The sequence below is a fragment of the Homarus americanus genome, unplaced genomic scaffold (genome assembly GCF_018991925.1).
Source record: "Homarus americanus isolate GMGI-L3 unplaced genomic scaffold, GMGI_Hamer_2.0 scaffold74, whole genome shotgun sequence".
Lineage (NCBI taxonomy): Eukaryota > Metazoa > Arthropoda > Malacostraca > Decapoda > Nephropidae > Homarus > Homarus americanus.
In genome coordinates, this window is record NW_024716951.1 from 3,940,937 (window position 1) to 3,955,056 (window position 14,120).

The 14,120-nt window shown below is 42.2% G+C and overlaps 1 protein-coding gene across 2 annotated transcripts in view; it reads right to left on the reverse strand.

Moving 5' to 3' along the window:
- Nucleotides 1–2,797: 2,797 nt before the first annotated feature.
- Nucleotides 2,798–14,120, reverse strand: part of LOC121858659 (2-oxoglutarate-Fe(II) type oxidoreductase ppzD-like) — a 30,728-nt gene continuing 19,405 nt past the window's right edge. The window contains exons 1-8 of one of the 2 annotated variants that reach the window (XM_042355218.1): nt 11,682–11,797; nt 10,987–11,207; nt 7,085–7,206; nt 6,381–6,496; nt 5,820–5,992; nt 5,345–5,532; nt 4,737–4,847; nt 2,798–4,378 (exon numbers count right to left, since the gene is read on the reverse strand). In XM_042355218.1, the coding sequence (XP_042211152.1) occupies nt 4,196–4,378; nt 4,737–4,847; nt 5,345–5,532; nt 5,820–5,992; nt 6,381–6,496; nt 7,085–7,206; nt 10,987–11,050 (957 nt within the window). In that variant the 5' untranslated portion in view covers nt 11,051–11,207; nt 11,682–11,797 and the 3' untranslated portion in view covers nt 2,798–4,195. Of the gene's footprint in view, nt 4,379–4,736; nt 4,848–5,344; nt 5,533–5,819; nt 5,993–6,380; nt 6,497–7,084; nt 7,207–10,986; nt 11,208–11,681; nt 11,798–14,120 lie in introns of those variants that run through there. The other variant, XM_042355219.1, reaches the window with a different exon arrangement.

The following is a 14,120-nucleotide window of genomic DNA, read 5'->3' on the forward strand; positions in this document are numbered from 1 at the left end:
TTGCCCTATATCTCCTTGTTCACCTCAGAGCTACGGCACTCTTATCTCGGTGTTCTGACTGACTGACTGGAACATGCTAACATAGAAGAACAAGACCCACTTTACACATATATGTGAACAAATAACACCACCATCTAACAAACATAAATTAACACCCATTACACTACTGAATGCCTAGCTAGCTTAGCTTCCCCCCCCCCCCTCCACCTGCCTCACTTGAGCGGGCAGGCGTCTGCTGTGGGTGGCCACAACCCCAACAATCAACTCGTCTCAGCTAGTGGACAGCCCACCTGCTATCACCCCCTACTACTCTACTTCCCGTTTCTATGCTATCCTTCTCTCTCCTCTCCTCTCCCAGGGCAAAGTCATTTGCCACTTTACTTCATTATCATCATCATCATCGGAAGAGGAAAAGTGGCAGAAATCACTTAGAACAAATTGCAAGTCCCATTAACAAGAATACTTGGAACCAACGAAGGTTTCAAAGTAATCTGCAAAGATGACTTTGATTCAGACAAAATCCTCCCAAAAGAAGCCAGAGATGATTTTACAATGAAGGACTTGTTGTTGTCATGCACCAAGAACAAAAAGCAAAAAGATCAGTTTTTGTAAAAAGTATATGCAGCACTATATAAATAAACCAATACTAATACAAAGGTCTGACGACCCAAGGGAGCAAAACAAAGATAAAACACCAATAGGAAAGATGAAGCGATCTGGTTGAGCCCAGATTCTTTCTACTCCTACTGTATTTCAGTTTCACCACTTTTCTTCAATCCTTAATAATCTCCTTTCACGTCATAACTAACTCATGACTCCAAAACCAAAGAAGGTGATTCTACTCAACGCTCTCAAACAGACAAGACCTCCTTTCAACAAGCTCCTCACCACACAGCAACTCTCTAGCACTTTTCGCCTGGGGGGGCGAAAAGATAAAGTAAAAAGTAATTAAAAATAGAACAGAAAAAGACTTTATTAATCTACACCATGAAGATGCCGGAAAGCCAGCTTTTTGAAGTGAGACAGATTGTATGAGTATGAAAACACAGAAGAAGGCAGAGTATTCCACAGTTTAGGCTGTGTGAGGAAAGAAGGATGTACTATAACGGGTTATTCTAGTGTGACCGTCATCCACAAAGGAACGGTGGGCACCGCGGGCAAGACGAGTGTTACGAGCCCACGGCCTTGCCGGCGGTACACAGGATGCCAAATTCACCAAGCATTGCCTGTTAAAGTACCTGTAAAAGAGAGAGTGAAGCAACACTGAGGCAAAGAGAAAGGGAAGAAAGATTATCAACTAAAGGAGGAGAGTTAATAGGACGAAATGCCTTTGATTCCACTCTTTCTAACAGTTGGATTGAAGAGCCACCCCAGATGTGAGAGCAGTACTCCAGGTTAGGACGAATGAATCCCTTATATACTTGAAGCAACTGCTCAGGAGTGAAATAGCTACAGCATCTGTACAGCATTCCCAGCTTTCGGGAGGCAGCTTCAGCAATGTTGAGGATGTGTGGCTTCCACGACATATTAGAGGAAATGATGAGGCCTAGCATATCTATTTTAGAATTTGACAAAATGAACGCGTCCTGTAATGTGATTGGTGGGAGATATTCTATTTTGGAAAGTGTTATTGGTAAATACTGTGTTTTTTTACTATTGAATTTAACCAAGCTTCTACCTCCCATTAGATGCTGAACAGATACGCATTAATAGAGGTAATGAACACAACTACCATACTTCTCCAACACAACTACTCTACTTCTCCAACACAACTACTCTACTTCTCCAACATAACTACCATACTTCTCCAACACAACTACCATACTTCTCCAACACAACTACCATACCTCTCCAACACAACTACCAAACTTCTCCAACACAACTACCATACTTCTCCAACACAACTACCATACTTCTCCAACACAACTACTCTACTTCTCCAACACAACTACTCTACTTCTCCAACACAACTACCATACCTCTCCAACACAACTACCATACTTCTCCAACACAACTACTATACTTTTCAATTATATAAATGAAATATGACAGTAAGTGGATGGTACAAGAATTGAAACAAATCTTTAAATATATCTGCATCGTTTTATTCACTAATACAGAAGGTCTAACTAGAAATATTTATCAATCACCACTAATGGGTTTAGGAGAGACTATTTCACATGATGACTAAACACCCTAACGCTACCTGGGGGGTTAGGTTAGGTTAGGTTAGGTTAGGTTAGATTAGGTTAAGTTTGCATTTGGGTTTTTAAATCATCAAGTGAAATAATCTGAAGGTCTTCCATCCTTGCTAGATTCTAGATTATTTAATTACTACGATGCAAATTAATTTCACTCTCATAATACAGCAAAACCCTCAATTTATTAGACTATATGGAGAGGAAACTCCGTTATATCGAAGTTCTGTTATATGTAAAACCCTCCATCTAACGAACTACAGTATATAAAGATGAAAGTCCGTTATATCGAAGTTCTGTTATATGTAAAACCCTCCATCTAACGAACTACAGTATATAAAGATGAAAGTCCGTTTTATCGAAGTTCTGTTATATGTAAAACCCTCCATCTAACGAACTACAGTATATAAAGATGAAAGTCCGTTTATATCGAAGTTCTGTTATATGTAAAACCCTCCATCTAACGAACTACAGTATATAAAGATGAAAGTCCGTTATATCGAAGTTCTGTTATATGTAAAACCCTCCATCTAACGAACTACAGTATATAAAGATGAAAGTCCGTTATATCGAAGTTCTGTTATATGTAAAACCCTCCATCTAACGAACTACAGTATATAAAGATGAAAGTCCGTTATATCGAAGTTCTGTTATATGTAAAACCCTCCATCTAACGAACTACAGTATATAAAGATGAAAGTCCGTTTTATCGAAGTTCTGTTATATGTAAAACCCTCCACCTAAGAAATTACATGGAGAGAAATCCGTTATATGGAGGGTTCACTGCATGTAAATATTCAATAACATGACTGGTAGTAATTGAGGAACTCTCTACTTTACCCTATAAAGGTGTTCCGCCACTTTCTTCAATCAGGTTATGATAGTATGTGACAGGAACTTCATTTAGGTACAAATTTCTTATTTAACATCTGTGGAGTTTCAACACATTGGTTGGTAAGACAATGAGACACTGATATGCCTGAGGGTATTACCCCCAGGTAGAGTATCTCAAGTGTGTTCTTAAGAGATAAAAATCTCTTTATCCATGTTAGTATGTGACTGTTCTTTCATTTGATCTTATATCTCGGTGACTCATCAAATAGGCCACAGTTCAAATAGACGCCAGTCGAGGCTAACCATTTATGCTGGGTCCCACTACTAATGGGTCCCGGTTCTAATGGATTAAGATCGATTAAGGTCTATTTGGACTTTGGCCTATTTAGCATGTCACCAAATATCCAACTTTACCTACGCAGTACTAAGCCTGTAGGTCACCAGGTTCAAGGCGAAGGTAGTAAAGGTGACACTATAACCTTGCCTGGGTTAGTAGTTAGAACGAGTGCAGTCTACTTTAGTTACTTCCTCATGCTATTAAACACGAGAAGTACACACCTACCTTATCTATACAATATAATATACATACAGTAGTAGACGTTGATATTAAACATGTAAATAATATGTTCACTTACAGTTGAACTATACGTACAGTACAGTACACCTATACAGTCTTTACTTCAAAAACTTATTTTTACTCTTGCAAACTTTCTCCTATATTGGCATAGTTGTTGGATCTTACTGTTTATCATCTTGTTCATACCTACACATCTCAGCTGCACTCTCCAGCATTGCACTCTCAACTCCAATTCTTCATCTTACAATAATCCATTTTCTCTCTATAACAAAAATAACAACTATATTCTAAAGAAAAAATAGAACTCCTATTTTCTTATTATAAAGGAATACAGAGAATGGGAAGTTAGATTTGACTAATCAACCCGCACAGAGAGGAATACAGGATAAAGCTGATAATATAGACTGTACTGGCGTGGATATGTGATGTGTAGGCATGGATATTACAATACTATATAGATATGGGCTATGTACAGTACGTCTGGGAAAAGGTTACCTAGTTGTAGCCGTAAGATATACAAGCAGGGACATCGAGGATGCAGGCAGAGGATGAGGATATGATTGTGTGGTGGCGTCCAGATGGGTCCTCAGTATTTGTAGGTCTCCTCAAAGCGCTTTTCAGTGTGGTCCTTGGCTGTAATGGGGTTGTAGGTAGAGGAGCCGTCAAGGGCCTTGATCAACACGGGGTCATCAGGGTGCACGAAGAACACTACCGACCTTCTCGCTGACTTCTGGTGCATCTCCTCCTTCGGGATAAGAACACGGTGCTCCTAAAGGCGAGAGAAAAATTGTAGCTAGTCAGAACACAACATTTTGATCCGTGAAGGGAATAGTGATTGTTTTCTCTTTATTATGATAAGCAAAAGGGGAAGGGCCGCCCCATAAGCAGAGTGTGGTCCTGCAGTGGACATTTATGTCAGCTTAAGTCATCAGCTTCGTGGGTCTAGCACTATGTACTGTAACAGAGGCAGGTTGGGATACTGTACAGGCATTATTGGTTTATGATATAAAATTATTGTTCCTGGTCAGTGCATGAATAAAACTTATATAAAAAAATACTGGAAGCTTTGCCCTATTATGAAAAGATAAATGTCTTCTATACCCAATACGGAATAGAGGATGACATACCGTGGCACGCAACTTGTCTGAGGTCCAGAACTGAAGGATGTCGCCCACGTTGACCAGTATAGTGCCTGGCACAGGGTCGGCACTCACCCACGCACCCTCACGATCACGCACCTGCCGACACCCAAACTTTGAGTCTTAAGTCACCAAATCAGGTGTACAGTGTTTATGACTTTACTCTGAACTATAATATATTCCAAGTGAAGACACATTACAGACACATAGCTCGTAAGGGTAACATGAAATAAACAATATATGGCCTTAAACTTGTAATAGGAAGAACACGGGGTAGAGAGCAGGTGGAAGTGCTTGACTGTTTCAGGCAGCTGAGCTAGACACAGTAAAATAACGACGCTCACACCTGTGATTATAATGGGTGTTCGTTTCTTTAAAAATGGCTGAACTAAAATTAATACTAACCCTAAGACTGATTGCGAGAAACAGAGCTTTACTGTTGTGATTCAAAACAAATCAAAACAAAACAAGCATCAGGTAACTTGATAAGAAAATGGTCTCAATCCTTGATCATGCACAGAAATCCTGACCCTTTCTATCACGTCCGGAAAAGACATAACTAGTACTGCAAATTACTGAAAAAAAATCCTACACACCTCAAGGCCGCCAATGTTGTCCTGGAAGAGGAGAGTGATAGTGCCATAGTCGGTGTGTGCACCACAGCGGGTTGCACCCACACTGAAGGTGGGCGGAACAGGCGGATAGTACAGTAGACGGAGGCAGGTGGCGTTGCTGTTGCTGCACATCTCTTGGTGCGTTGACACAAAAAATGACCGTTCCAGACCTGCCCCACACCAGAGAGTGGAATTGTAAGTGCCTTAGTAGTTCTCATGATACCTAAAAAAATATAAGTAACCTCGGAACCAGACCAAAATTTTCATACTAAAACCGAATATTTGGTTACGTTAAGATGGTACTTTGTTTCATAAGAGTAACTTAAGTCAGGTTTTGTTTTGTTATCTTTAATAAGGTTTCACGTTTGGTACCGGGAATTAGAGAATCCTAAGACTTCATGGTTATGGTGTGTAGTCCGTTGGAGAGACTACAGTGTGAAGGGGGGGGGGGACTCACCTAGACCGACGGCAAGGGCTGTGAGGACGCGTAAAGAGAGGAGCTTACAGGAGGTGACCAGGTCCCTCACGGCAGGTCGCAGGCTGCCTACCTCCTTGTCTGGGAACACTCCGTCCACAAGTCGCACGTCGTAACTTTCACGCAGCTCCCGCACGTCATCTTTAGTAGTCAACCTGAAGCACGCGGTCAACAGCTTATTATAGTACAGAAGCGATGCAATCCAAGACAGGTGCTAATTTAACATAACAACGGGGGTATTGGTGGGTGAGGTACAACTGATCAAATCTAAGACAGGCAGTAAACTGACACAATAATAGTGGGATACAATCATCGGTACTTCAACAAATTTACGTTCAGTACAAATTTTGAATGTGTTGAGTCAGTCCCAAAGTCTGTAAGGGGCTGACTATTGCACCTCATGGGACGAATGTGAAAGTGTATTGTTGTGTACAAATACACTGTGAATTAAATATTGTACTGAAGATGGAAGAATAGGTTACTAAAAGACCATCATATATCTTGTAGCACAGACCGACCGACACACACAGGTAAGGGACTCACTTCTCCTGGCCAGGCTCGGTGTAGCCCTGTATATCAGCCACCCCACGTTTGTACTTGAGCTTCGTGGACGACTCCAGCATGAAGAACTTCTCCGAGCAACTGTTGATCTCCTCTACCTGTAAGATTAAAGGTCATTTCACTTATTACTGTACACGGTGTTTCAGAAAAATATATACTGTACTTATACACACTGCCCTTGAGAGTGTCCTCGCCTGTTGATGTAAGAGGTCTCCCACACTTGAGGACGATGTTACTGTTGTAATCTGTGCCTTTACGTTATGCGATCTCCATGAAAAACTGTAAGGCAGTGTGTAAATTTTGAGAGACCCTGTACAGTACATCAACATTGATTGGTGTTAAACCTGTTGCTTATGGCCGGGGTTAATGACTTTGTGGAGGTTAATAACCTTGAGGAGTTAATGACCTTGTGGGGAGGGCTACTGGCCTTGTGGGTGGAGTTATTGACCTTGTAGGTGGGGCTAGGGGCTATTGACATTGTGGGTGGAGTTATTGATCTTGTAGGTGGGGTTACTGACCTCATGGGCGGGGCTACAGACCTTGTCGGTGGGGTTACTGACATTGTGGGCGGGGCTACTGACCTTGTGTGTGGCGCTACTGACCTTGTGGGCGGGGATACTGACCTTGTGGGCGGGGCTACTGACCTTGTGGATGGGGCTACTGACCTTGTGGGCGGGGCTACTGACCTTGTGGGCGGGGATGCCATGGTTGCTCAGGTAGACGAAGCCGATGCTACTGAAGGCTTGGACCAGCTCCTCCCCCAGCCGCTGCAGCACCTCATCACTAGGGTCCTCGGGGCCTCCCACACCTGCAGGAAGACACATCTGTTACATATATGTTATTGAAAACACTTAAAAGCTGCACCATCATCAATATCAATATGCCAATTCCACCACCATAACTACCACAACTATCACCTGCGCTAACACCACCACAGCTATCGACAGCATCGACACAAGCACTTCCACCACCACCAACAACAGTAGCATCACCAACACCTTCGCTATTATCACCAACATCAACACAACAATCACCATCATCACCATCACCACCACCATAAACATCACCACCCTCAGTAGGTCGCGTGGTATAGCTACCTTAATCCTAGGCTGGTAGCGTGATGGTAGGACGGACCACACACTGTCACAGGCCACACCTCACACCCACATCACAACAGTATCCACGCATGAAAATACAGGAAAAATCTAAACAGCTGTAGCATTAGGATAAGTTGGTAGAATTCCACCAGGTCACATAAACACTTGTGCACTGTAGTCGTTTTTAATAAACACTGATTCTTCACAACACTGTTCACAGGGTATGTCTTTACGACTTGACTTCTCACTTCGAATATACAGTAAACAGTCAGTACACTACCAGTAGACAATTTCTTGGTCCTTCCGCTTTATATCGCTCACAAAAATTCCACAACACTTCAATACTTATACAACAATTATCTTCAGCTGTCACTAGGCTTGTACTTCACAGTGAGAAGTACAAGCCTAGTTTACACTTAAGAACATAAGAACATAGGAATGGAGGAAACTGCAGCGGGCCTATTGGCCCATACTGGGCAGTTCCATTTACACCCAACCCCTATTGCTCATATGAGCATCCAACCTATGTTTGAAGCTATCCAGCATATTCGAGTCAATGATGATATTTGGTAACCTGTTCCACTCATCCACTACTCTATTTCCAAACCAATGTTTACCTATTTCGCGTCTAAATCTAAGTTTGTCTAATTTAAAACCATTTTTATGAGTTCGCTCCTGGTTGGATACTTAAAGTACCTTTGTAATGTCCCCTTTGTTCAGCCCTGACTTCCATTTATACACCTCTATCATATCGCCCCTCACTCTACGTCTCTCGAGGGAGTACAAATTAAGATGCTTTAACCTGTCTCTGTACTCAAGGTTCCTAATGCCCGGGATTAGCCTTGTCATTCTCCTCTGAATTCTTTACAAGGATTCTATATCCATTCTGTAATAAGGTGACCAGAATTGAACTGTGTAATCCAAGTGAAGTCTCACAAGCGCAAGATATAGTTTTAGGATGACCTCGCTAGTCTTGTAACTAACACTTCTCCTAGGTAGCTCGCCTGCTGCTTACATACATCTCCTCAGAGGCCGAGAGCATTCCAGTGTCCTCCAAGCATTGCAGGTCGGAACAAGACACACCTGGAGACTTCTAGAATTACTTATTGTTTATTCCACCTTAAAATAATAACATAGTAAAGCTAACCTAGCCTCCCCTAACCTAACATAACTGAACCATATCTAATATTACCCCCAGGTAACGTTTGTATGTTTAATGACCGGGTGGAATAAGCCGGGTGCCTAGTTTTAAGGTTTTTCTTCTTTCTGTGTCAAGGAGACCGTCTGTATATAAATTATTCCAAACACTTCTCTGGGCATGGCGACGGTGTGGCTAGCCTGTGTTACCACTGCCTTGACTCGTTACTGTAGTCATCCTCTCTCGCTAAGTAAAACGGATGCATCGCCGATGACGAGTTACGAAATCACTTCAACCGATCCACAGGAGTAAGGCGCGATTAAGGAACGACCCGGGCTAGCGGACCCTCACAAACAGGTTTCTAGAGCTGTTACTGAATAAAAACTTGTTCACTCGTCTACCACCTAACGTACTAATACTGCATAATATGCTGTGGTCATCTCTGCCTGGACAGAATCCCGCCATAGATAATCCTGCGTGACAATATCTCTGGGCAAAATCGTAGTGCAGAAAATGGTACCTTTCATTTTCCCACCACCGCAGTTTAATTAATCCTGCCAGACAATCAGAGAATCAATCTACCATCACAACTTACTTTACGCCCTAAATTCCACGTATATATTTTATTCTTTACAACTCAATAATGTGAGTTTATACAGTAAGTTTAGGATACAACTGTCTAGTTTTGCGTTTTCTGTTTACTGAGCTTGTCTTGAGCCTCTGAACACGCCTTTACCTTTCGAAACTAGACTAACTTCACACCTATTTAAGTGTTGATAAGCTAGACTTACTAATAACCCAAGAATGAGTCAAAGTTTGAGTTTGTCTTATATTTGTAACTAATGACCCTTAATCCTGTAAATTTCATAAAAAAAAACATCTATTAGTCTGTCAATAATCTAAAAAATTAATAACCTGATACCAGAAACTAAATCCCGCCATGGATAAATGTTGTTAAAAGGGACGCTGAATATAAATAATATTATACACACAAACAAAACAAGTATAGAAATACTGTGGTAAGACTTGTTACAACACTCTAGAAATATAAAACAAAATAAAGAGGATTGGGGGTGGAAGGTCGTGGTCGCCAACCCTCTGACAGAATTAAAAAGGCAACCCTAAAAAATCTTCATTTCGTTTATACTTTATTTCCGTCGTTTATATTCCCACATCATTATATCTTAATATTAACTCAGTTAATGTCTTTCATATACAATCAACTACAAAGTGGCACTCATTAATCTTTTGAGATAATTTAAATGATATACATCTGAAGATTAGACACCCTAGCTTACGTTACAATTGTCATTCCTGTTATATTGCGTCGTGGTGGAGTAGTGTGTGTGTGTGTGTGTGTGTGTGTGTGTGTGTGATGCACTAAATTATTATGAGATAAGTCCCGGGTTCGTGCTTAGCGTTGTGTGGTGTGTATCCCGGAGTTGATATGGTTGAGGGGAAGAGCTAAGAGGAAGAACTCAAAATACACAAACAAATAAGATTAAATAGAGAGAGAGAGAGAGAGAGAAAACACAGTTTCACCAAGCTACTATACATACGCTCGTGACCGGAGGCAATACAGTACTGGAGGTTCCTGTCAGGCTTTACATACAACGGCCTTTCACCACGGCACCATATATGCTGTGTTAAATAAGCGTGGACAACAGGTGGGAAGGTCAGTGAGAAGGAAAGAGGGAGGGAGGGAGCACGATAGAGAGTGTGGGAGGGAGGGAGGGGATGATGGAGGGAGATAGATATTGTGGGAGGGAGGGAATGATGGAGGGAGATAGATAGTGTGGGAGGGTGGGAGGAATGATGGAGGGAGATATGGTGTGGGAGGGAGGGAGGGAGGGAGGGAGGCAGGGAGGGGATGATGGAGGGAGATAGATAGTGTGGGAGGGAGGGAGGGAGGGGATGATGGAGGGAGATAGATAGTGTGGGACGGAGGGAGGGAAGGTGGGGACGAGGATGAGTGAGAAGGATGGAGGGAGATAGTGTAAGAGGGCGGACGGGTATTGAGAGTATTGACGAGGTTTTGCGAAGAGGCAGGCTGGAGATGGTTTGGTTATATGGAGAAGACCACCTGAGTCACGAGGTACATGAGCATAAACCTGGAGGGCGGGAGAGCCAACAATAACATGGGTAGAGGTTGTAAGACATGATATCAGTTGAGCACCTGACAAGAGAGACTATATAACACACACGTGGAAAGTGGCTATAAAACGTTGATGGTGATTATAATGAATATTTTATAGGTTATAATTAAGGAACTAGAAATTTCTCTGATAAACCAACCATTAATTCAGAAATACGAGAGAGAGAGAGAGAGAGAGAGAGAGAGAGAGAGACTCACCTAACTCCCCCAGATCCACGACTGGGATATTGGTAGTCGACCTCTGTTGTTTATGGTCCTTCATCTTACAGTACTTGTCTCCCAACAGTGTGTACACAATGTAAAGTGTCTCTTCTTTTTAATGAGAGGTTATGGGTCCTCTTCCAGAGTTCTTATGAAGTTCTCCGAAATTCTATGAAGCTTCCAACGTTTTAAGGGTGTTCTTGGATTACCCTAACAAACTGTAAATTTTAAGAAAACAGTTTCAATACATGATATCGGAAATAGGTTATTTTTTATACCCAAGATAACTTAATTAGTCTAATCACTCCTTTCGATACGACAGCGTGTTTCCGTGAGTTGGGATACCCATGATTCAGGAATAAAACAGTCACACGAATATTAAACCGTGAGTTTTAGTATAGGCCTTGACAGTCCTCGCGAGTCATGGCCTCAAGAATCAGACAGACACTGCCTTCATATTGCAACAGTTTACGTATATACAGTACAACTTTCCTTTTACGAAGATCAACAAGATTCAACACCATGTCATTTATGCACTAAGATTTATTTATAAAGGAAAAGTTTTAAATAAAACGTTTACAAAAATAGTCAAAGTTCTGCACAAAATATAAAAAAGTTTGTATAGTTATTTTCATATAAAATTTAATAAAAAAAAGACAAACAGCTTAAGAAAACGAAAAATCAATTATTACCCCAGTAAACAGCACACCACGACTGCCTGAAGACTCACAGTGGTACAACACTTCTCACTCGTGATATCTGAACCAGACTGACCAATGTCCACGGTCTACCACTTGCTACTGCTTCCTCCAGCTGTCTTCACGCCAGGTCCATGTGACAACAGAATAGCTTTCCTCGATTTTTACTTCCCGTCGCTTATCCTCTTTAATAACCAATCGAAATTCCTAACCAAAGTAAAGTGGGGGACACAATGAAATGCTTTTTAATCAATGATGTGATGTAAATACGCTAAATGAGGCGTAAAGAAATAGATAAATAAATGGTCATCGGAAACATTTAACACTATGATGCCGCCGGGTTGGAGCGAGTAGCCGGCGCTTGGCAAGGTTGTGCTTCAGGCGTCTAGTGGTTCTCTTATCTTTCACACTTTCAGATTATCATGGTATCTTGTTACACGTTTAATCAAGAACCATGATTCACACTTCCAGTATCCGTCTATTTTTGTTGCTGCTGTTAATATGTTGATGTATTTCTCGTACATCAACAAATATTGTAAGGTCTGTAAGCAAGTACACACACAGCCACAGCTTACACTTGACGACAAGCAATTAACTAAACAAAGCCTCTTTCGTGTTCTATCGGACTCTTGTTTTTCATTCTCAGGGACAATTTAATGTGGAAAATGTAAACTTCTAAGGCTAAGGAATGGAACATCTAATACGAAACAACCTTGTAAAGGATTGCCAACACGGTTTTATACCGGGACGCTCCTGCTTAACACAACTGCTCAAGGTATTGGATATTTGGACCCATATTCTGGAACGGGTTGGTAATATCGACAATATTTACCTGGATTTTGCCAAGGCTTTCGACAGTGTACCCCATGAAAGGCTGAAAATCAAACTGGAAGGGTACGGAATTCGAGGAAATGTCCTAGCGTGGATAGAAGACTTTCTACATGACCACAAGCAGTGTGTGGTGATTAATGACACGAAATCGTCATCAGTACCTGTCACAAGTGGGGTACCACAGGGCAGTGTATTGGGCTCGCTGTTGTTTGTTTGTTTTATAAATGACATGCCTGACGTCGTACACTCCTCCATACAAATGTTTGCCGATGACGCCAAGTTATTTAGGGAAATAAAGTACCAAGCGGACTGTGAAGAGCTGCAGAAGGACCTCTGTGGGCTCCAGGAATGGTCGAAGAAATGGCTGCTGAGATTCAATGTCACGAAGTGAAAGAGGATGCACCTGGGGCGTACCAGCGATAAGGAGGCGTATCATATGTCCCAACGGGATGAAGAAACTGCACTAGTTGAGACCGTATGTGAGAAGGACCTAGGTGTGTTTGTTGACAATGAGCTGAAGTTCTCGGGCCATTGCGAGAAGAAGGTAAACTAGGCAAATAAATTATTGGGTCTTATAAGAAGGTCGTTCAGATATCTAGGCGGTCCGTCCCTCGTAACGATCTTCAGGAGTGAAGTGCTTCCCCATCTGGAGTACTGTCACCCCGTCTGGTCCCCGAGATATGCTAGGGACTGTCAGTTGGTTGAAAATGTTCAAAGGAGGGCCACCAGACTGGTGCCTGCACTTCGGCACCTCAGCTACCCAAAGAGATTGGAGCGCCTGAACTTGCCTAGCTTATACTACAGACGGGCAAGGGGGGGGACCTAGTTGAGGTGTATAAGCATCTTAGGGGGCACTACTCAGTTGAGTGTCCTTACTTGGAGCTGGCGGACGCCCGCCCCACAAGGGGTCACAGCTCAAGATTGAAGAAGCCGCAAGTCCAGAAAACTGTGAGGGCAAACTTTTTCGGAGTGAGGGTTGTAAACTCTTGGAACAATCTACCAGAGAGTGTTGTGACGGCACCGAGTGTGAGCTCTTTCAAGACAAGACTTGACCAACACTGGGGCTGATTCAGGTACATTCAGGAGCCGGTGCATGCCCAGTATTTGCCAACAGTGCGTGACAGAGACGTGATCGATCGCCCGGGCGGCTAGCGAACCCATCTTTTGGTGAAGAAGATAAATGAAAAGGAAAAGTAATCAGAGACGTGACCGATCGCCCAAGCGGCTAACGAGCCGATCAGTGGCGAAGAGGATAAAAGTAAGTAAAAAGTAGTTATCAGCTAACAACGCGTTATGTTCGAAACAGGGCTAACAAATTACTAGGTTCATTTCTAGGAGCGTTAGTAACAGGTCAAGCGAGGTTATTCTTAAACTATATCTTGCATGTGTGAAACCTCACTTGGATTATGCGGTTCATTTTCGGTCGATTCCTAAGAAAGAATTCAGAAGAGGATGATATAGCTAATCCTGGGCGTTAGGAACCTTGAGTATAGAGACATTAACGAAACGGAATTTGTATTTTCTTGAGAGACGTAGAGTGGGGGGCGATATGAACGATGTATATAAATGGAAGATGGGGTTAGAATAGATAAAGGAGACATA